At 38.2% G+C, this 24,124-nt stretch overlaps 1 protein-coding gene across 2 annotated transcripts in view; it reads left to right on the top strand.

Moving 5' to 3' along the window:
- The first annotated feature begins 1,119 nt into the window (after positions 1-1,119).
- Positions 1,120-24,124, top strand: part of LOC116514396 (disintegrin and metalloproteinase domain-containing protein 9-like) — a 42,019-nt gene continuing 19,014 nt past the window's right edge. Inside the window, exons 1-13 of one of the 2 annotated variants that reach the window (XM_032225972.1) lie at positions 1,120-1,703; positions 3,646-3,743; positions 6,291-6,367; positions 9,102-9,180; positions 11,121-11,197; positions 13,705-13,906; positions 14,454-14,519; positions 14,852-14,920; positions 17,018-17,190; positions 18,893-18,977; positions 20,147-20,268; positions 21,728-21,899; positions 23,002-23,091. In XM_032225972.1, coding sequence (XP_032081863.1) covers positions 1,631-1,703; positions 3,646-3,743; positions 6,291-6,367; positions 9,102-9,180; positions 11,121-11,197; positions 13,705-13,906; positions 14,454-14,519; positions 14,852-14,920; positions 17,018-17,190; positions 18,893-18,977; positions 20,147-20,268; positions 21,728-21,899; positions 23,002-23,091 — 1,383 coding nt within the window. In that variant the 5' untranslated portion in view covers positions 1,120-1,630. Of the gene's footprint in view, positions 1,704-3,645; positions 3,744-6,290; positions 6,368-9,101; positions 9,181-11,120; positions 11,198-13,704; positions 13,907-14,453; positions 14,520-14,851; positions 14,921-17,017; positions 17,191-18,892; positions 18,978-20,146; positions 20,269-21,727; positions 21,900-23,001; positions 23,092-24,124 lie in introns of those variants that run through there. The other variant, XM_032225973.1, reaches the window with a different exon arrangement.

The following is a 24,124-nucleotide window of genomic DNA, read 5'->3' as shown; positions in this document are numbered from 1 at the left end:
GCTAGGCTAACTCTAAACAAATTTTATCATTCCTTGATTCTTCAGTCATAAACTATCTGGAATTTCTTAGTCCCATATTTATTTTGAATATAGTCAATCCATCCTCTCCACTCCAGTTTATATCTCTCATTTGAGTGATCCTTGAGATATGCTGATATTTTAGCCATCTCTGCTAGGTTTGTCACTTTTAATGTCCATTCTTGAATAGTAGGCAGATCTTACTTCTTCCTGTATTGCGCCACCAACAGTCTTGCTGCGGTTATTAAATACAAAATCAAGTTAGTCTCTATAACAGTACAATCAGTAGTTATACCTAACAAGAATAACTGAGGGGTAAACTTTATCCTTTAAAAAAAAACATTTTGCATAATCCACCATATTTTTATCCAAAATGCTTTTCACCTTTTTTACAAGTCCACCATATATGATAGTATGTAGCATCGGGACAATCACATCTCCAACATTTAGGTTGTAAATTCGGATACATAGAGGCCAGTTTTTTTAAAGAAAAAGGTTTTATTTCTTTTAAAAAACACAAATATTTCATCATTCGTCAATCATTAAAACATTGAAGTACAATTTTTTTTGTATGCCCCTCCCTCCCTCCACCCCGCAACCCCCTTCCTCCCCCCCCCGACTTCCCAGAACCCGTACACAGTATGGATTTTTAACTAACACAGTCTAAAATCTATTGAGAAAAAAGAAATTAAGAAATTAATGACATTCTACATTGACCTTAGCTTCTTCTTACTGAACTAACTTTTAACAGTTTAAATCATTTCTGATCTTAAGGATAGATGCCAGTTTTTTAGACGCAAGTAAGTAAGTAAGTAAGTAAGTAAGTAAGGAAAGAAAGAAAGAAAGAAAGAAAGAAAGATGATAGATAGGTAGGTAGGTAGATAGATAGATAGATAGATAGATAGATAGATAGATAGATAGATAGATAGATGATAGATAGATAGATAGATAGATAGATAGATAGATAGATAGATAGATAGATAGATGATAGATCTTTATTACGGTCAAAGACCAGCAATATACATTTGTTTTTACACTATATTAAAAATACTAACATTAAAATATAATTAAAAGTATTTACATTAAAAGACACCATCAAGGTTTGTTAGCTGGCCATCATCACTCCCAGAACATCCCAAAGGGGCTTTTCCAGGAGGCAATTGGACTTTGATTTCTGTTTTTTGTTTTTTTCTTTGAAGAACTTTCGCTTCTCATCCAACCATGAACTGGATGACCCAGGATCTGTGCAGACTCAATACCCTTCCTCAGAAGCATCCCGGCTTGAGATCATCCAAAATAAAAATATCAATCAATCACTTGTCATTAACTTCCCTTTCTGAGAAAACTCCCCCCCCCCACCACCACCTCTTTTTGCTTCCTAACAACAGCTGGCTGTTGGGGATCACCGAGGGCGCCCGTGGTCAAAGGCTTCAAATGCTGCGGAACGAGTTCCTCTATCCCAGGACCGGCGCTCACACAATCAGCGGGGAGGGGTTTGTCAACTCCTCCCGCTGGGCGCTTAAGGTTTCAAGCGCGGTTGTTGATCAGCAGTTCGCGTGAACGCCTCCAAGGGCAGTCCCCACCTCGGTCGTCGCAGCTGGCAGAGCGGATCATGTTAGCAGCCTGTTACCTGAACTTCTTCGTCTTGGGACTCAGCGCCGTGGGGAACCAAGTCGTCGCCCTGGGCAAGTAATGGTCTTGGTTTGGCTTTAAAAGCAAAGAGCAGCGGAGAGAGGCAGCTCGAGTTCTTGGGAAACGATCTGGAGGTTCCTTATATGGAAGGAAATGCTTAGGTCCGCTTCCCGGCAAAGGCGTTTTCGGTGAAAAGAGTTGACTGGCGGTTGACACGCTTTGTTGAAGGGCAAGCTGTTGAAGCACAGTTCCGTTTCCCATGAACTTTCAGAACCCGACATGGCCATCTAGACCTAGGTGGAGGGGAAAAGGTTTAATAAGGGGTTAAGGGAGGGAGAGAGCCTCTTTAAAACACCCATTGCTGTCCCGGGGAATGATGCTGAGCATGGCAGAAAAAGTTGAGTAGAGGTGCCCCTGAGAAAAGGCTATTTGTCAAAATGAAATACTGGACTCGGTGTTTTGAAAAGAAAGAGAGATTGAATTACCCACCGGTTTTTCCTTAAACTGGATTATTCATTTGCTCACTTTATGCCCATTTTTTTCCCCCTCTCTCCTTGTCAAGTTGTCCGCAACTCTTAGCTGTCCAAGAAACTGTCCCTGGTTTTGTTGAATTGGTTTCTTTGAACTTTTCTTTTTTAAAAAAAATTATTTTATTTTATTTTATACACATAAGCACATCAACAGAACACATAAACACATTAACAAAAATAACCACATGACTTAAAAACAACATGGGAACAATAAGTTTCTTTGCAGTTAGTGTCTTCCTTTCTATACATTTCTGTCTTGCGTTTGTAATCTCGTTACTCATTATCCATTTTTATATACATTTCTTTATTTATTTATACTTAGCTACTTATGATCAAGTATTATTTACCTATATTGTGCTTTATATTTTTACTGTCATCTATTCTCTTACATGCAGTTATAGGTATACATTCACATAGTTATTCTTTTTCTTTGCCATTCTTATATTATTATTATTCCATTTAAAAGGGTATAAGGTATAATTTGGAATGGATTATTTACCATCCTTCACACCTGTTATGACACCACCTTATTTTCTCTTTCTTTTCTTTTCTCCCTCCCTTCCTTCTCTACTTCCTTCCTTCCTCCTCTCCTTCTCCTTCTTCCTTCCCTTACTTCTCCCCTACTCCTACCCTCTATCTTCTCCTTCCTACGCTCTCTCCTTCTCTTTTTCTCTCTTCCTCCCTCCCCTCCTTCTCTTTCTCTCCCTCCCACCCACCTCTCCTTACTTCTTTCTTCTTCCCCTACCTCTCCTCCACATCTCACTTTATTTTCTCTTTCTTTTCTTTTCTCCTTCCCTTCCTTCTCTACTTCCTTCCTTCCTCCTCTCCTTCTCCTTCTTCCTTCCCTTACTTCTCCCCTACTCCTACCCTCTATCTTCTCCTTCCTACGCTCTCTCCTTCTCTTTTTCTCTCTTCCTCCCTCCCCTCCTTCTCTTTCTCTCCCTCCCACCCACCTCTCCTTACCTCTTTCTTCTTCCCCTACCTCTCCTCCACATCTCACCTTATTTTCTCTTTCTTTTCTTTTCTCCTTCCCTTTCTTCTCTACTTCCTTCCTTCCTCCTCTCCGTCCCCTTCTTCCTTCCCTTACTTCTCCCCTACTCCTTTCTTTGAACTTTTCATGCTTGGGCACAAAGTATAGAGGTAAAATAAATGGAAGTGTAGAAGATGGAGTTGACTTCTTAGGCCCAGATCTAGATGCTTTGCTGTTTAAGCAAGAATTGTCTCCCCCATGCTGCAAATCGACTGCCTCTTTCCAATTTCAACGTCAGTTTAGCCACTTTCCACATCTGATATGCCTTTTAATAAAATTTGTTAGTCTGAGAAAACGCTGCTTCTGATTTGAGGATTCTCTTAGTTGTTATAAATACACTGTAAAGTAAAATTCTGCATTCTTTTATCATTGTAATAAAACGAAGAAGTTATTGGAAAATCTCTCTACACTAACTTTTAAAAACATTATTTGTAGGCGGACATATTCAACAGATCTCTAGGCATTCCACATATGAGATTATAATTCCTAGAAGATTAATAGACAGGGAGAAGCGCTGGACGCATTTTAATGAGGTTTGTTTCTATTTAATTATGTTTATTCCTGTGATACTCTTTAGATGGTGTGCTACAATATTTAGCAATGTATATAAGTAGACAAGACATGCATTGTTGGTCAATCTATGTCCTACTAATTAAACAAAATCAGGAAAATAATAGCACTATATTGATTTAGTTGCTGTTGCCAGACAATTTAGGGTACCACAGAGCCACTACTAGTATTAATAATAAAATGTTTTATCACATATTTTATCAGTTTTTTTTTAATCAACATGCTTGGTAGCCAGACACAGCAATCCTATCATTCAGTTTAGAGGACTCAGTGCTGGATATTCCAACATATATAAAAGCTGGATAGTATAACACTGCCATTAAAAGAGAAGAATCCTTCTTCTCTCCCTCCCTCCATACCTTCCTTCCTTTCTTCCATCCAACCAACCAACCAACCATCCATCCACCCATCCATCCATCCATCCATCCATCCATCCATCCATCCATCCATCCATCCATCCATCCATCCATCCATCCATCCATCCACCTTTCCGGAGCAAATGTCTTCATGGCAGATCTAGAATGCATATAAATTAATATCTTTGAGATTAGGAGTGGGAAAACATTGGATCCAGCAGATCCTTTGAACCTCTCTGATGTCAAAGAGAACTAGCCTTGTACCCAAGAGGAAATGGGAGGAATCTGAACAAGCTAAGCGTCCATAGAGCACGTCGACTGCAAACATGGTGGCACAGTGGTTAAAATGCAATATTTGCATTCATTATTAGGCTAACTCTGCGTTCAACTGCCAGGAGTTCAATTCTGACCGGCTCAAGGTTGACTCAGCCTTCCATCCCTCTGAGGTCAGTAAAAGGAAGACAATATGCTGACCCCGTAAACCGTTTAGAAAGGGCTATAAAGCACTACTTCTATTGCAAAACATGCTGGGGAAAGGTGGCAACATATTCCATTCTCCATGTTAGTCCATCAAGAAATCCAGTGAATTTAGCTACATTGTCAGAATATAATTTACGCTATGTAGAACATTGGAGTAATGTATCTGTATGTGCATTGCAGATGTATATTGGAGCTTTCTAACTATCTACATATGTATATGTAACCTGAATAGGGTTTGCAGCTCTTCTGGCATCTCTCGGGATTCACTGTATAAATGGGACATAGCATCCTCCCTTCAGTGTAACTGGGATCTCATATCAAACTGTAGATCACATTGTGACCTGCTGTAAGCAGAGGCTATAAATTGGTCCAGTATCTTTTTTCCAGATAAATGATGCTGCGCTTCAATGGTTAGATGGCCTGCATATTGGCATCCAAATATAGTTCTTTTTAAAATTTATATTTCACTGTGTTTTTAATCTAGGTGAAATGTTAATCCATGTTGTAAGTCCATGTATGTTCATACCATACATAAATAGCAATAGCACTTAGACTTACATACCGCCCGGAGTCCTTCGGGATTGGGCGGCATATAAATTTTGGGCGGCATATAAATTTTGATAATTAAATTAAATTAAATACCACTTCACAGTGCTTTACATCCTCTCTAAACTGTTTACAATCTGGGTTGTTTTTTACTGATCTTGGAAGGATGGAAGGCTGAGCCAACTTTGAGCGGTGAGAATCAAACTGCCGGCAGCCGGCAATCTGCAGAAGTAACCTGGAGTGTTGCATTCTGTTTGCACCACCACGGATCTTTTAAATTCCCAAATACTTAAGTAAATAAATAAATAGTGTATGTATGTGTATGTCAGTGGTGGGTTTCAAAAATTGTTCGAACCTACTCTGTGGGTGTGGCCTCCTTTGTGGGAGTGGCTTGCCGCCCATGTGACCGGATGGGAGTGGCTTGCCGCCCATCTGACCGGATATGAAGATGCCGACGACACTTGTCAGAACCACCTTAAATTACCCCACACACAGCACTGGCATGCATAAGAATATGAGGTAAACTTGTTTTTTAAAAGGCATCTTTGGTTTGCGTTAAAACAACTTCAACACACGCAATGTTCTGATTACACCACAAACGCAGTAGTCATCCTTACCTTTCACAGAGGCACTGAGTTTCATAAATATGAGCATGATAGTGTAGAATAATCATATCCAAGGACCAGTGGTGGGTTTCAAAAACTTTTGGAACCTCTTCTGTAGGTGTAGCCTGCTTTCCGGGTCCACTGGTGGAACCTCTTCTAACCGGTTCGGTAGATTTGACGAACCGGTGCTACCGAATAGGTGCAAACTGGTAGGAACCGACCTCTGGTGTATGTGTATACACACACACATTTTATCTTTAGATGCATCTAAGTTGCAGAAGATATTGTAAAACATACAGTATGTTAAATGTCAAGCCGGACTGAGCTGTTTGATTTATTTTCTGGTTAAAAAGTAAGCATAACTGTACCAGCATAAGGGTTTTTGTAAGCAACAGTACCATTTCAAATAACTGGTGAAGTACATGTCAAATGCTCTTTACGCGTATATATATATATATATATATATATATATATATATATATATATATATATATATATATATATATATCTGATTATATTTCAGGAACACTTAGATGATCAGCTATCTTACTTGATCCAAACTGGAAATGGAACACACATTCTGAAATTAAAGAAAAATAAGTATGTTGGATGCAGTTCTGCATTTTATTTTAACTATTATTATTTTTTTGGAAGGATATGAGAATTTCACTAAAATAAGCAGTTTGAAAAGTGAAATACAATAGAAGAAACCCTTTAAAGAATGGCATCAGATATTAGAGATATATAGATAGAGATCAGATATTGAGTAAAAAAAAAAAATCCAGAATATTCTTTATCTCACCGGAACTGAGAAGTCATGCTAGATTGTGGGCTGAAATAATTTTATTGTAGGTGCCTGCGGAAAGAAAATATTTTGGGTGTGGATCCTATGTTTTATGAGCAGATGTTATCAGAATGAAAAGTTTTGTAAAATGCAGATGGCTTTTGCAGATGAGAAGCAGATGGGACTTCTGGAATCCATAGTCTAGCTGAACTGGATTTAATTCAATGGCCCATTAGGTCATACAGTGAAAATGATACAAGTCTTCCTCGTCATTTCAGAACATTTAAGGACAAAGCCTAACAAACAAAAAATACGAGGGACAAGTTAAAGCATTACTTGCTAATAGTATCTTGATAAATACATTGTCAGTTAGGATCTGGTGCAGTGGTGGGTTTCAAAAATTGTTGGAACCTACTCTGTGGGTGTGGTCTCCTTTGTGGGACTGGCTTGCCACCCATGTGACCGGATGGGCGTGGCTTGCCACCCATGTGACCGGATGGGCGTGGCTTGCCACCCATGTGACCGGATGGGCGTGGCTTGCCACCCATGTGACTGGATATGAAATAATGAATTAGTACTTAGGTCGGTCCAAGTAGCTATTCAGAAACTCTGGCATTGAAGCACGCAAGTCTTAAAGCTATCAAGTTACAAGATCCTTGCACCCCTAACCCTTTAGGGAAAAAAACTAGGGGTCTTCAAACCTGACAGCTTTAAGACTTGTGGACCAACTCCCAGAATTCCTCCTCCAGTCATGTTGGCTCAGGAACTCTGGCATTGAAGTGTGCAAGTCTTAAAGCTGTCAAGTTACAAGACCCTTCCACCCCTAACCCTTTAGCAGTGGTGGGTTTCAAAAAAATTTGGAACCTCTTCTGTAGGTGTGGCCTGCTTTCCGGGTCCACTGGTGGAACCTCTTCTAACCGGTTCGGTAGGTTTGACGAACCAGTTCTACCGAATAGGTGCGAACTGGTAGGAACCCACCTCTGATCTGGTGACTGCAATACAATATACAATATAACAAGCAGTACCCCATAAGAAATACATATGAAAAGCAAAAGACCAAGAAATCTATATCTAAATCATAAAATCTTACCTTGGATCATATATATCTATAGGAACATCTCCATCACTCTATTTACATGAGATGCACAACTGGATCAATGGGATGATTAAAAGTGACTTAAAACAGCAAATGGGGTTAATTGAGTTGGGATAGTTTCCTTTCAGTAAGGAAATCTGACATGTTTAGTGGCTGACTTGAACAAGCATGCCATAGGAATAGCTTGGGAGAGTAACTCAGGATACATAATATCTTGGCAATACCTACTAGAATGCTGCTTGCTCAAAATACTTGGCATTTTAAGATTATTACACAATAACTGTTGTAGAATTAATTTTGGCACAAACATATTGCAGGGCTAATCTAGCACTAAGTTCCAAGGCTCTGCATAGTTATTTCTTCTTTTCCACCTTGATTCACTCTTGAAACATAAATTATGAAAATAGTCATAGAAAAAGTTCAAAATATTATAAATGCAGGATAATATTGGCAGGCTTTTAAATGATGAATATAGCAGGGTCATTGCACAATGAAAGTGAGAACTCCTGGTGTCTATGATTTAGGTAATGAAGGTGTTCCTTATTATTCCTATTGACTAGGGAAAGTCTTAAGATGATGGAAGGATATCACAGTATCAGTGGTGGGTTTCAAAAAATTTTTGAACCTACTCTGTGGGTGTGGCCTCTTTTGTGGGAGTGGCTTGCCAGCCATGTGACCTGGTGGGAGTGGCTTGCCAGCCATGTGTTCTCTCTCTCTCTCTCACTCTCTCTCTCTCACTCTCTCTCTCTCTGTGTTTCTTTCCTTTTGCCTCTCTGTCCCTTTTTCCTTTTTTTCTTTCATCTCTCTCTCTTTTTCTTTCTTTTTTCTTTTTTTATTTCTTTCTTCCTTTCTTTCTCTTTCTCTCTCTGTGTGAGTCTGTGTGTGTGTGTGTGTCTGTGTGTGTCTGTGTGTGTGTCAGTGGTGGGTTTCAAAAATTTTTGGAACCTCTTCTGTAGGTGTGGCCTGCTTTCCGGGTCCACTGGTGGAACCTCTTCTAACCGGTTCGGTAGATTTGACGAACCGGTTCTATCGAACTGGTGCGAACGGTAGGAACCCACCTCTGTACAGTATAGAATTACATTCTGATCATTGAGATCTTTGTTAAACTACATAGGATGGTTTTATTTCTTGTATTGCTAGGATAATTATTATTAACAATTGATTATGAATCATTATTGTATTACTCGTTGCTCAATATTACAATTTAACATTACACTGGATTAACAGGATGTGGCACTAGAATTGCTTAAAATGATTAGATTTCTGTATTTAAAATGGCTTGAATGCTGACTTAATTTTTTTTAAAATAAATTCAGCTTATATTTCATTAAAATATTAGTATGTGGGTAAATTTTATTATGAACTTTGACCAGTGTATTAAAGTGTTTTAGTGTTATCATTCATTGATGAATAGCCTGCATCTTAAAATACTGTTGAAATGAAATTTGTTGCAGAAACCTTCTTGGGGAAAAGTTTACAATATATACTTATAACCAAGAGGGAAAGCTGGAGAGTACTCCTGTGGAAACTCAGGTATGTTGTACCTGTGAAGAAGCCAACTTTCTATTCTAGTTTTTTTATTATTGAAGGTAAAGGTGAAGTTTTCCCTGTCTTCTTGCGTCCGACTCTAAGGGGCAATGCTCATCTCCATGTCTTAGCCGAGGGAGCCAGCATTGTTGAAAGACACTCTTGTAGTCATGTGACCATCATGAATATACTGTACGCACAGAACACTGTTACTGTCCCACTGAAGTACTACCTATGTATCTACTTGCATTTGCATGCTTCCAAACTGCTAGGTTGGCAGGAACTGGAGCAAGTAACAAGAACACACCCTGTCACGTACTGTAGCCCTCGGGTAAAGGTCAGCATTTTTAACCGTTGAGCCATCTGTTTTGATAAATGAAGTGCAGGAACAGTGCCAGACATACCTTCTTGAATTCCTGAAGGAAAGGTAAAAAAATAAATGAATAAATAAGGCTTTGAGTTGTACAAAATCGTTTCCAATGGCCCTATTAGCTGGATGTGGTGTGAGTTGTGTTCTAGCATGTGTGAAACATGAGAAAAAGTTACTATTCCACTCCAGAAAACCACATTTCTGTGCCAAGCCTATTTTGTCATATTTGGGTCTTGGAATACACTGTACTTCCTCCTTTGCCATGATGATTAATAGTCTGGGAAGTTAAACAACATATCTTAAGGAACTATATTCTTTTACTAGCAACATTTTTATCATACAACTAACCAACGATTTTATAAGAAACTTTATGACTCAGTCTGAACTTGCCTCTGAATTTGAGTTGCAAATATTACTGACTGATGTTCTAGGACTTCCACAGAAAATAGCATCCCCAGAATTTTCTTCCTATTGGGCATAGGAGGGATAGACATCATGAATCTAAAAAATACTGTACAATTCACTTCCTTTGAGCCCTGGATCAATTCATTGCCACTGGTGCCAAATGAGAGTTGAGTGATTTGTTATCTAAGTTGACCTTCTTGCCAATAACTTTATCTGCTAATAGAAATGTTTTTTGAAAACTTAAAAAGACTGCCATTCTAAGGCATTCGTGGCTCAAAGAGGAGTGGATTCATTCCAAAAAGGAGTGCAGGATTAGATCTAGACTTCTAACAAATCTTGCTGAAGTGTAGCTTCTCACTGTTTGAGCCAATTAAAACATTATGATTGTCTTGGCTGAACTTTATGCAAAACATGGTATCAGCACTGCAGGCTACTTCAGCTGACTGCAGTTCTGCAGTTCGGCTGTTCAAATCTCACCGGCTCAAGGTTGACTCAGCCTTCCATCCTTCCGAGGTGGGTAAAATGAGGACCCGGATTGTTGGGGGCAATATGCTGACTCTGTAAACCGCTTAGAGAGGGCTGAAAACCCTATGAAGCGGTATATAAGTCTAACTGCTATTGCTATTGCTATCATGTTATAGATAATTTTAAGGTAGCAGGATAAACATTACTTGCATTACAATCTACAGAATTGTATACCAAACGTCTTAGGAACTGAGTGAATAGAGATGGCGTACAACTGTTCATTTAGCAATTGTTACAGGGACACGGGGAAAAAGTGGTTTATAAGTAGTCCTTGCTCTTATAACTATGGCAGCATGATAAAAATTTGGGCACTTGATAACCAGCATGTATTTACGGTTGTTTCTGTTTCCTGGGGTCACTTGACCTTCCCAGCTAGGTCCAACAAGCAAAGTGAATGGAGACTCACTTAATAACTGCATGATTCATTTAACAACTGCAGTGATTTACTTAAAAACAATGGCAAAAAAAGGTTGTAGAATCGGACATAACTCACTTAACAATTTCCTTGTTTTATAACAGAAATTACAGTCCCAATAGTGTTCAAAGGCTGAGGACTACCTGTATATGGCATCCTTATTTCCATCAGATAATAAATTGGATCTGCTGTTTTGCCTTATGAAAACTGCTGTTAATTATCTGATTTCAGACCCACTGTTACTACCATGGAAATGTTGAAGGCGTTCCAGATTCTCTGCTTGCTCTCAGTACCTGTGATGGCCTTAGGTATAATCCTTCTTTTATTTTTGTCAGTACTTGCAGACAAGTAGTTTTCAATACAACAAGAAAGTGAGGACTGGGGCACTTTCATATCCTGTGCTAATTTAAAATCAACTCTGCAAGTTTTGTTGAGATATTTCTGACTCGGCTGTGGTATAGTTGAACCTACTGTGTTGTTTTGTATCCTGTTTCATCCAATCTTTGCTTCTGAGCTTTCACTCAAATAAGGAGAACTTATTTTAATTCCTTTTTGTTGTTGTTAGTTGTGAAGTCGTGCCCGACCCATCGTGCCCCCCCACATGGACAATGTTCCTCCAGACCTTCCTGTCCTCTTACCATCCTCAGGAGTCAATTTAAGCTCACGCCTACTGCTTCAGTGACTCCATCCAGCCACCTCATTCTCTCTCGTCCCTTTCTTCTTTTGCCCTCAATCTTTCCCAGCATTAGGCTATTCTCCAGTGAGTCATTCCTTCTCATTAGGTGGCCAAAGTATTAGGTGGCCCATTTTCTCTGGCAGAGCACTCGGGCCACCACAGGTGCCACCGACACGAGTGAACGTTAATCTGGCCACGCACACCCTCGCCATGCACACACTCAATGAAATCGGGTTTGACATCCCTGCGATAGTGGATTGTAGCAGTAGCTTAGAGCGGGCTAGTGATTTTCCCCCCTCCCAGTATTTCAGTTCAGCAATAGTGAAAATAATCATGGATCATCTTCATGTTACTTTTGAAAGTTTGAAGGTTCCAGATGTGTTAGGATTGTAATTCTTAAGATTCCTTGGTTTTTAGCTATACTGACTGAGAGTTCTAGCACCAGGACAAGGCCAGGTTGAAAAAGGCTGATAAGAGACAGTGTGTTGATACTGGTGTAAATAAAAATATGGTTTACATCTATTGCCTTCCAGTATTTGCTGAAGAATAACTCCCAGTAGTCACAGCCAATAGGGACAATGGTGAAGGAGAATGGGAGAGAGTATTTCTGAAACTTTCAGAAGTCCCTGTGCCTAATTTATATTATTGCAATTTTGGAAACTCATCTGGTATTTCAAAATGTGTATACGTCTAGAAATTTTTGCCAGAATTGAATCTGACATTAATTCTCCCTATACAGTTAGTCCTCGACGTACAGCAGTTCAGTTAGTGACCGATTGAAGTTACTACCACCAGTGGTGGGATTCAGCCAGTTCGCACCTATTCAGGAGAACCGGTTCTTAACTTTCTAAGAGGTTCAGAGAACCGGTTGTTGGAAGAAATCTTCTTTTGGTTTTTTTTCCCCACTTTACAGGGCTAATCCTGTAAGGAAGGCAGGAAGGAAACATTCTAGTCTTGTTTCTAGCTTAATCTTTATTGCCCTGCTTACAGAAACTGCCTCTCCTGTTAACCCTTATTACATTGTAACAGCTAAGGTGAAGCGCCCATCGACCTGAGTAATGTTGAGTTGGCCATGCCCATACGGTCACATGACCACTAAGCCCCACCTACCCACCTGGTCATTAGGACAGAGAACCGGTTGGTAAATTATTTGAATCCCACCACTGACTGCCACACTGAAAAAGTGACTTATGATCATTTTCCCTACTTATGGCCATTGCAATATCCCCATGGTCATGTGATTTACATTCAGACACTTGACAACTGATTGATGTTTATGACTGTAGCAGTGTCCTGGAGTCATGTGACCATCTTTGTGACCTTCTGACAAGCCAGATTTATTTAGCAACCGTATTGTTAATTTAACTACTGCAGCAGTGGTGGGTTTCAAAAATTGTTCGAACCTACTCTGTGGGTGTGGCCTCCTTTGTGGGAGTGGCTTGCCGCCCATGTGACCGGATGGGAGTGGCTTGCTGCCCATGTGACCGGATATGAAGATGCTGACGACACTTGTCAGAACAACCTTAAATTACCTCACACACAGCACTGGCATGGATAAGAATATGATGTCAACTTGTTTTTTAAAAGGCATCTTTGGTTTGCGTTAAAACAACTTCAACAAACGCAATGTTCTGATTGCATCACAAACGCAGTAGTCATCCTTACCTTTCACAGAGGCACTGAGTTTTATAAATATGAGCATGATAGTGTAGAATAATCATATCCAAGGACCAGTGGTGGGTTTCAAAAAAGTTTGGAACCTCTTCTGTAGGTGTGGCCTGCTTTCCGGGTCCACTGGTGGAACCTCTTCTAACCGGTTCGGTAGATTTGACGAACCGGTTCTACCGAATAGGTGTGAATTGGTAGGAACCCACCTCTGAACTGCAGTGATTCACTTAACAAATGTGGCAACAAAAGTCGTAAAATGGGACAAAGCTCATTTAATAAATTTCTCCCAGCAACATAAATTCTGGGGCTTAACTGTGGTTGTAAATCGAGGACTAAAGACATATTTCCTTATTGAGAAACTAGTAGATTTGTACTGTGATATTGCTACATATTATATTGTAGTACTTATTTAGAGTTATTTTTGTTTATATAGCTGGCCTTTGATTAAATAACTTTTCTTGTTCTTTTTAGGGGAATCCTCTATATTGGTGACAAGCAATATGGCATGGAGCCAGTTAAAGGATCAAATAAATTTGAACACTTTCTTTATGTATTAGATAAATCTCATGAACCTTTTTCCTGTGGTGTACAAAATGATGACCAATATCATGAACCTATTTTGAAATACTCTAATATATCACATTATCCTTTCAGTAAGGATACACATCGAAGGGTGAATATACTTTTATCTTATTTTTCAAATATTGCATGCTTTAATCTATGTATTTTAGATTTTAGCCACAGCTCTTTTGCTTTTAACAAATTTAACAAATTATTATTTACAAGGACATTTCTCCTCATGTTATTTCTTTCTGAAATTAAATAATGCTTGGAAAGGGGATGGGGAACAAAGATAAAATAATAATTTTAAAATAATAATTTTAAAATTCTGCATCTTGAGTTACTACACCTGAAGTCAAATTGAGATAAATCTCTGGGGGGAAAAAAGGGGAAATTTACTGCGGCCTCATAGTTTGATCCCAAATCCAGTTTGAGTTGAAATACTAGAAGCAAACAAGGGAGTTTGATTTGATTTGATTTTTGAAAATAATTGTTTGATCAATCTAAATGAAATTGGTTATTTTCAGACAACAACAGTTCATCTCATGAATTGGCTTCAAATGCCTGGTGTTAACTTTTTACTTAATTTTTGAACTATAATTTTGAGCTAATTCCAAATAAAACAGCTATGTAATGGGGTTCTGTTTTCAATTTTACAGAAAAGAAGAAATGTGCTGCCAGAGAAACGATACGTCGAACTCTATATGGTTGTTGATAAGAACAGGGTAATTTCTCTCAGCCAAAATATCTTTGGCTTCCTGGTATTATATCCAGAATTTCTCTGCCGCTCCATTGCTGATATGAACACAGTAATAAGTTTTTATTTCTGTCAGGACAAAAAGTTGAGTTTCACTCTAGGCAAGAGATAAATTGATGACTAATGGCCTTAATTTAATGATACTTGTGTTAAATTGGTTGGTCCATATGAAAGTACCGTATTACCTAATTTTAGAATTTGGATTTTTTTGGTGGACCAACGTTGCTATGGGATTTTTTTAATTTTAATTTCCTAATTGCCTTTCCTGATTAGAATGTCTTCTTTCTTTAATTGTTTCAGTATTTAATCAAAAGAACTATTGAAGCTGTGCAGAAGGAAACAGTTGAATTGATTAATTATGTAGATGGGGTAAGTCAGCCTATTTGTTATTCATTTGTTATGTCCCTTTTTAAGAGAAAATAAAAAATAGGACAATAATGTAATTTCCATAATTGAAGCTGGTCACAACATAGGTTTTAAAAAAAACCAAACCCAAGGTAGTTACTTTTACTTTTACTCTGCAAAAAATTAGATACTATTTATGTAACATAATTCCGTTTATAGCTACCTTTGTTGCTATTAACTTTATGAGATATATATATATATACCAGACAAAAGCAAATATATTTGTAAGAATGAGATTGTGATTTATTAAAGGAATCTACAAATATATGAATTGTGCCAGATTCTTGTTATTTTTCCGAACAAAACTTAAAACTTACTGCTGTCCTTAGAATTTTAATATTTATATTTAATATTGCTTGTGGCATTTTTATAATATTTCTTTTTTATGTAAAAATTATAAGTCAATATTATGCAACTGTTAAGTGTTGTTGCAATAGGCAGCACAAAGATTTTTTTATAAATAAATAAAATTAGACAAAGTTCCAGGTATTTATTTTATTATCATTTTTTAAATCTTGCTTACACAGAGAAACAAGTTTAAGAGTAAATGATTATCTCCAGTATTAGAAAAACACAGCATGTTAAACAATGTAATTATTTGCTATATGGAGAGTAGCAGCTTATCGAAAGAAGTTCACCTCCACAGCCTATAAATTGGATAATAATGGATAAATGGGTTCTTTCCTATCAGTATTAGTATCCTATTCTAGAGATCAGGCTTTGCTTTCTTATGCAATCATTCTTCTTGAAGTCATACAGCAGTTAGCAGCAGCAGCAGTTAGACTTATATACCACTTCATAGGGCTTTCAGCCCTCTCTAAGCGGTTTACAGAGTCAGCATATCGCCCCCATAGTCTGGGTCCTCATTTCACCCACCTCGGAAGGATGGAAGGCTGAGTCAACCTTGAGCCGGTGAGATTAGAACCGCTGAACTGCAGATAACAGTCAGCTGAAGTGACAATTCTTATACAAATTAATCTGTTGTAGGAATATTTTTCTAGTTCGCCATTCATTCCTCCTGCTATGAACCTTACCCCTTTGTTATCTCAAATAGTTGTGAGAATATAACAAGTAAATTTTGGGAGACAGGAACCTTTGGATTAAAATGTTTGTTTATTGCGTTAGTTCTTTTGCTTTTACTTAAAAGGAATATAGCTGTTTAACCAATATGCAGCATAATTCATATTATGAGTGATAGTTTTTGGGAAGGATTTGTATGTGTTAGCAGGAATTACCTATCGCACAGCCTCGGTGGGTGCTTATTTCTGCACGTTGTGGAATCTGTTCAAACAAAGATAATATCCTTAAGTAACCAGGTTTGTAAATCTCAACCTTGGAATTTGTAAACTATGCCTTTTGGTAGTGCATTATGTCAATTATGGTTTGCTTTTTAACTCATAGGTAGGGTTCTACCACAAAACCGCGGACGACAAAATCGCGGTCGACGAAAGCGCGTATGTGACGTCATCACAGCGCGACGAAAAAGATTGAAAAAGATTGAAAAATGTAAAAATAAAGCTAAAACCTTCCCCTAACCCCCCCAAACCTAACCCTAAACCTAACCCTAAACCTAACCCTTAACCTAACCCTAACCCTAAACCTAAACCTAACCCTTAACGTAACGAAAAACCTAACGCTAACCCTTAACCTAACTCTAACGCTCTAACCCTAACCCTAACCCTTAACCTAACCCTAACCCTAACCCTTAACCTAACCCTTACCTTTATGTGAATCGGCTTGCTGTAATTTAATTTTTATTTCAATTTTTCGATCTTTTTCGTCGCGTTGTGATGACGTCACATACGCGATTTCGTCGACCGCGCTTTTGTGGAACGCGTTTTTGACGGGTCACGCATAGGTAGAGTGGACTATGGGTTCAACATGTAAACATAGTCCATGTGCTGATTCACATTCATTGGCTAACTAGATATACTTTTTTGCATGGCATATCTCCCATCATCTTAGAGGGTATCAGAGATGGAATCAGAGATGGGACTGTTTGGAAGAAATTATCTAAATTTACTGAAACCTATATAATAGCAATAAATTGTATATTTACAGATGTTCAGTCCCTTAAACATACAAATTGTCCTAATTGGATTGGAAATATGGACAAATGGAAACCAGATTCAGGTGGATGGTGATTCAGCTGGAGATGTGTTGGGCAAATTTGTGACTTGGAGGAAAGAAAATCTTATTAAGAGATCAAGAAATGATATTGGTCACCTCATCGTGTAAGGATTTTTCTTTGTATTATACATACAGATACGTCGTAATGTTGAGAACAAAGTGAAAATTCTACAGTTGTAATATTTTAGAAATTTTTATTTTGTGGATATGCTGGTTTCATGTTTGCAAGGATTGTGGAGATTGGCAAGGATTTAAAAATATTTTTTGCTGATAATTGCGCCCGTGTGTGTGTGTGTGTGTGTGTGTGTGTGTGTGTATGTGTGTGTGTGTATGTATGTATGTATGCATGCATGCATGCATGCTGGTCTTGTTGTATTCGGGTCTTTTCCTGTGTAAGATTGAGATTGTCTTGGCAACGTTTTGGCAAGGTCTCACTCGCCATCTTCAGGTTGGTGTTTTTGGATTAAAGCGTGGCACCAAGATAATACAGTGTGTGTGTGTGTGTGTGTGTGTGTGTGTGTGTGTGTGTGTGTATATATATATATATATATATATGTTATATTTCTGCTGATAAATAAATGGAAGTGTGATCTTCCTCCCATATTTGGGTATACCAGGGGTTGTGACTTTATATATATATAAAGACGTTTAGACGTTTGCCTAATATGTAATACAGCCCAGGTTCGAATCCCAGTAAGGGTATGGCTAGCTGATGAGAGCTAAATAGCTTGAAATAGATCTATAGTAGTCTCCCTTTATTTATTTATCAGCACAAATAAAAATATATATGTATATGTATATGTATATGTATATGTATATGTATATGTATATGTATATGTATATGTATATGTACGTATGCACGTATGCACCTATGTACGTACATACATACGTACATACGTACATACGTACATACGTACATACGTACATACGTACATACGTACATACGTACATACGTACATACATACATACATACATACATATATATATATATATATATATATATATATATATATATATATATATAGATATTTAAAGTCACAACCCTTGGTATGGGAGGAAGGTCACACTTCCATTCTCTGTCTTCGGCTCGTCACAAGAGACCATCCAGACAGAAACCCTTTTTGTTACATTTGTTACATCAGCATAAATATAACATATATATATATCTATATATCTATATCTATATCTATATCTATATCTATATCTATATCTATATCTATCTATATCTATATCTATATCTATATCTATATCTATATCTATCTATATCTATATCTATATCTATATCTATATCTATATCTATATCTATATCTATATCTATATCTATATCTATATCTATATCTATATCTATATCTATATATATATATATATATATATATATATATATATATATGTTATATTTATGCTGATAAATAAATAAAGGGAGACTAGTATAGATCTATTTCAAGCTATTTAGCTCTCATCAGCTAGCCATACCCAAGTTTTTGGGAATCGATACTAGTCTCCCTTTATTTATTTATCAGCATAAATAAACACACACACACACACACACACACACACATATATATATATATACACACACACCCCCAATGTATTTCAAATCCAATTCAATAACTTTTTTCTCAGGATGTTAAAATACTATAACATCTGAAAAGGTCAGGGAAGCAAGGGAGACTCTGTGTGTGTCTGTGTGTGTGTGTGTCTGTATGTGTGTACCAAAATATCTATAAATAAAGGAAATGTGTACATTATTCAGTCTGGAGAGGCATCTCAACCCATCTCCCCCTTTAATCTCTTCCTGCATTTCAGAGGGAGAAGGTCATATGGTACTGCTATTGGAATGGCTTTTGTTAGCACAGTCTGTAGTGCAGATCATGGAGGTTCTATCAGTACGGTAAGCATAAAATCCCATTTCAGTTGTGAACATAGAGTCTTTTACCAAGAGAACACCTTCATCTGTTACATTATAATGTGTCAGGATTTTGAACATACAACTTTGAGTTTAGATTTCTGTGGCAAGCATAAGCACTTGGCAGATGCCACTACTGGTGTTGACTACTAACCAGAGGTGGGTTCCTACCAGTTTGCACCAGTTCGGTTCGTCTACCGAACCGGTTAGAAGAGGTTCCACCAGAAAGCAGGCCACACCTACAGAAGAGGTTCCAAAATTTTTTGAAACCCACCACTGACACACACACACAGACAGACTCACACAGAGAGAGAAAGAGAAAGAAAGGAAGAAAAAAAGAAAGAAAAAAGAAAGAAAAAGTGAGAGATGAAAGAAAAAAGGAAAAAGGGACAGAGAGACAAAAGGAAGGAAAGAGAAAGAGAGAGAGAGGGAGAGAGAGAGAGAGAGAGAGAGAGAGAGAAAGAAAACACATGGCTGGCAAGCCACTTCCACCAGGTCACATGGCCAGCAAGCCACTCCCACAAAGGAGGCCACACCCACAGAGTAGGTTCGAAAAAGTTTTGAAACCCACCACTGCTACTAACCCATTGACAAAGTCATGCTGTACACCTACAAAGGTATAATACTACCAATCGGGAACACCGAAAAGTAACCCAAATGAGAGCAAAGGCAGTTGTCTTACAGCAAAAGCTTAAAATAATAAGGTTTTTTATGACAAACAAAAAGCAGATAAGCAGCAACATGATTGAGCTTTACAAAATTGTATATGATAGTTAGAAAATTAAAACAGATGTTTATTTTTTAATGGGTGGTCTAATTCAGAGTAGGGAAAGAAAGTTTTTCAAAATTTTCGTAACTATGCAATTCATTACCATGAACTGTTATAATTGCCACTCTCTTAGTGATGGTATGCGGTGCCAAAACTGAACAGGAATTGAATATTGCAACTAACAATGTGCTCATCTCCTAATTATGGATTTCTCATCAGAATTTGGAGTTCAAAGTGAAAAATAAAATGACTGATGAAATAGACTTTGATTTGTCTAGCTCTATTCTCCACTGCTGCTGTTTTTCTTGTTGTTGTTTTTTTGTTTTTGTTAAAAAGAATCATCTCCCACCCCATCCTGTGCTAACAATGCTGATATTTCTGCCAGTACGATCATCAGTCTCCCATGAATCACGCTACAGTGGTTGCACATGAGTTGGGACATAATCTCGGTATGAAGCATGATAATGGAAGATGTGCAAATACCTATATAATGCACAATACAGATAAGTAAGAACATTTGCTTAACATTATCTTTATGGTTTTTTTAAAAAAATATATTTATACTGTATATTAAGTTTACTATGCCAAATCTTTGTTGGTGTTTGATCAATTAGAGAGAGTTTAGGAGAGTGGTGGGTTTCAAAAATTGTTCAAACCTACTCTGTGGGTGTGGCCTCCTTTGTGGGAGTGGCTTGCCACCCATGTGACTGGATGGGAGTGGCTTGCCACCCATGTGACCGGATATGAAGATGCCGACGACACTTGTCAGAACCACCTTTAATTCCCTCACACACAGCACTGGCATGCATAAGAATAGGATGTAAACTTGTTTTTTAAAAGGCATCTTTGGTTTGCGTTAAAACAACTTCAACACACGCAATGTTCTGATTGCACCACAAACGCAGTAGTCATCCTTACCTTTCACAGAGGCACTGAGTTTTATAAATATGAGCATGATAGTGTAGAATAATCATATCCAAGGACCAGTGGTGGGTTTTAAAAAATGTTTGGAACCTCTTCTGTAGGTGTGGCCTGCTTTCCGGGTCCACTAGTGGAACCTCTTCTAACCGGTTTGGTAGATTTGACGAACCGGTTCTACCGAATAGGTGCGAATTGGTAGGAACCCACCTCTGGTAGAAGTGGATCAAATTGGGATAGAACCTAAGTAACAAGTTCCATATGGGAACAGTTCAGTTAAAAATCTTGAATTGAGAGGAAGCTTTGGAATGATAGAAAACAATCATAACCCGAATCTTTACCCTAGAGATCACAGAGAAATCATGGATGGAGATTCCTCATCCTTGAAGAGCGTTAATGGATGCTGAGTTTAGTTTACACATTCACGGTGCCAAGTCTTGTATAAGAAATGCTGCCAGAGGGAAAAAATGAAGTCATAACTTTCATTGTGACTCATCAATCTGAGACACATTTTGCAAATTGTAAAGCTAGCCTAACATTTTAAAGGAAAATCATGGATCATTTGGGTGGAGACAACTTGGCCGTTTAGTCTTTTCTAGATTGGCTTGGGGTGCAGATTTGAAATTTGCTTTTTTCAATTATGACAAGCCTATTAGAGGAATTACAATGCAGTTTTTGTATATTTCCCCATTTCAACAATTGGCCAGTTTCTGGCTCACAATATCATGTATCTCTCAGAGTCAGAAATGGACTTATTTTTTTGGGGGGGGGGAACGGACGACAACACACATTGCTTTAGTGCAGTGCTTCTCAACCTTGTCAACTTGAAGATGTCTGGACTTCAACTCCCAGAATTCCCCAGCCAGCATTCGCTGGCTGGGGAATTCTGGGAGTTGAAGTCCAGACATCTTCAAGTTGACAAGGTTGAGAAACACTGCTTTAGTGTTATGATGAAGTATAGTGTAATTGTAGAAATGTAGCCTCATTAAAATTAGACACAAAATGGGAAATATATTACTCCATATCCTGGAAAAATTGTTCTTTCTAGCGGGTCCAGGAACTTCAGCAGCTGCAGCTCTAGTGATTTTGAGCAACTTATCTTGAAGGGTGGAGGAAGCTGTCTGAGAAATTCTCCCAAGCCGAGCGATATCTTCACAGAACCCATGTGTGGCAATAACATTGTGGATAGGAATGAAGAATGTGATTGTGGCACTCCAAAAGTAGGTAATTTGTATTTATATTTTAAAATATTGATATGCTAAAATTATACATACACACACACACACACACCAATACTAGGGCTATGCAACATTCCAGATTCTGTTCTAAAATGGTAGATGAGGGTTAGCGATAACCCTACAAGGATTTTTCTGTAACACCTTAGCACAGCTATGTCTTTCTAAGAGCCGAGGTGGCGCAGTGGTTAGGGCGCAGAAAGTTTGGGGGCCACTGCAGTAATAGACAAACAAGCCTGAAAGACCTTCCTTCTCCCTCCTGGCATTATGAAGAGCCGAGGTGGCGCAGTGGTTAGGGTGCCAGTACTGCAGGCCACTTCAGCTGACTGTTATCTGCAGTTCAGCGGTTCTAGTCTCACTGGCTCAAGGTTGACTCAGCCTTCCATCCTTCCGAGGTGGGTGAAATGAGGACCCGGATTGTTGGGGGCGATATGCTGACTCTGTAAACCGCTTAGAGAGGGCTGAAAGCCCTATGAAGCGGTATATAAGTCTAACTGCTATTGGTATTTCTCTGGACCCACATCCATCATTTTTAGAAACCAAGAAAAGATACTGTTGCTTTAAGGAGGTGTAGATAGATGTTGCATTTGTGCCCCATCACAGCTTTTTGGCATTGAAAGTGAAGTAATTTAATGCTCATTGCTGTATTTTGTTCCTTAGTGATACTTTGATGCTGGCCTAATAGAACAATAGGAGTACTGTAGATTGACAAAAAAAAGTTTCTTTCTTGCTTAGCCTCGCTCATAGTGATGAACATGTAGAAGGCCACTGATTTGTGCCACGTGTCCATGAAGTTTTCTCTATCAAATCTTTCCTTAGTAAAATGTTGCAGTAATCACATTAGAAAAAGAAGCTTCCTCACCACTACACTTTTTTTTAGGTTTTTATAAAACCTTGATTTCACTATATGATTATAAATGGGTGCTTTTTTTAAAAAAATGCTTCAATTAAATAGTTCTGTAGGAATGTTTCTTAAAACTCTTTTAGTCACATCCTAGTGATGAGAATATTGATCCTGCTGAGTTCAGTGGAAGTTTTCTTCAACAGTTGATTATGGACTATACAACCAAAGTCATTTTCTTAACAGGAATGTACCAATCCCTGTTGTGATGCTGCCAGCTGCAAGCTAACACGTGGATCAACATGCGCTGAAGGATTGTGCTGTGAAAAGTGTCAGGTAAAATAGATTGTCCTATGTTTAGATGTGAAGTGCAATCCCGTGCTTGCATGTTTTATATTAATCCCCATTATGTTCAGCAGGTGGGTTCCACCACAAAACCACGCTCGACTAAACCGTGTCCGACTAAACCGTGTAGCTGATGTCATCAACAGGGCGATAACAGCGCGGAGACAGAAGCACGCTGTAAACCCTAAACCTAAAATTAACCCCTAAACCTAACCCCGCTAAACTGAACCCTTAACCTAACCCTAAACCTAACCCTAAACCTAACCCTAAACCTAACCCTTAATCTAACTCTAAACCTAACCCTAAACCTAATCCTAAACCTTAACCTAACCCTAAACCTAACCCTAACCCTAAACCTAACCCTAAACCTAACCTAACCCTTAACCTAACCCTAACCCTAACCCTAAACCTAAACCTAAACCTAACCCTTACCTTAAGTTGAATTGGCTTGCTTTCAAAGCGCTATTTAAAGCGCCCTTCTTTCTCCGCACTGGCTGTTGTCGCCCTGTTGATGACGTCAGCAACACGGTTTAATCAGGCATGGCTTAGTCGAGCGCGGTTTTGACGGGTCACGCAGCAGGTGTACCCCAATATTTAAATATACATAGGATTGCAAAGTTAATATATTTTTCTTAAGGTATGTTTGTTTTGAATGATCATTCATGAAGATGGTATGCATGTGTTTATGTATACAATAACATCTTATTACTGTTACATGCCTGAACATTAGAGGGAGATTAGAAAAAAATCAGGATGGCATCTGTGATTATATTATCAAAGCCTTATTGCTTTGATGCATGTAAAAAGTATGGGTCTTCTATTGTGTGGCATATTACATATGAGTTGACCTTTTAAATGCAAAAAATGAAACAAACACCAAACTTTAGTTTTTGTTCGTTCAAATTCCTTATACTGTATATATCACTAAGATTTATCTGAAACTCCAAAAATATTTGATGGCAAAAGAATGCAAAAAATAAACAATCCCAGAGAAGACAAATGCATTTTTTTAGAACTGTGTATG

The sequence above is a fragment of the Thamnophis elegans genome, chromosome 10, assembly GCF_009769535.1.
Source record: "Thamnophis elegans isolate rThaEle1 chromosome 10, rThaEle1.pri, whole genome shotgun sequence".
NCBI lineage: Eukaryota > Metazoa > Chordata > Lepidosauria > Squamata > Colubridae > Thamnophis > Thamnophis elegans.
This window is presented reverse-complemented; position numbering and strand designations above follow the sequence as displayed.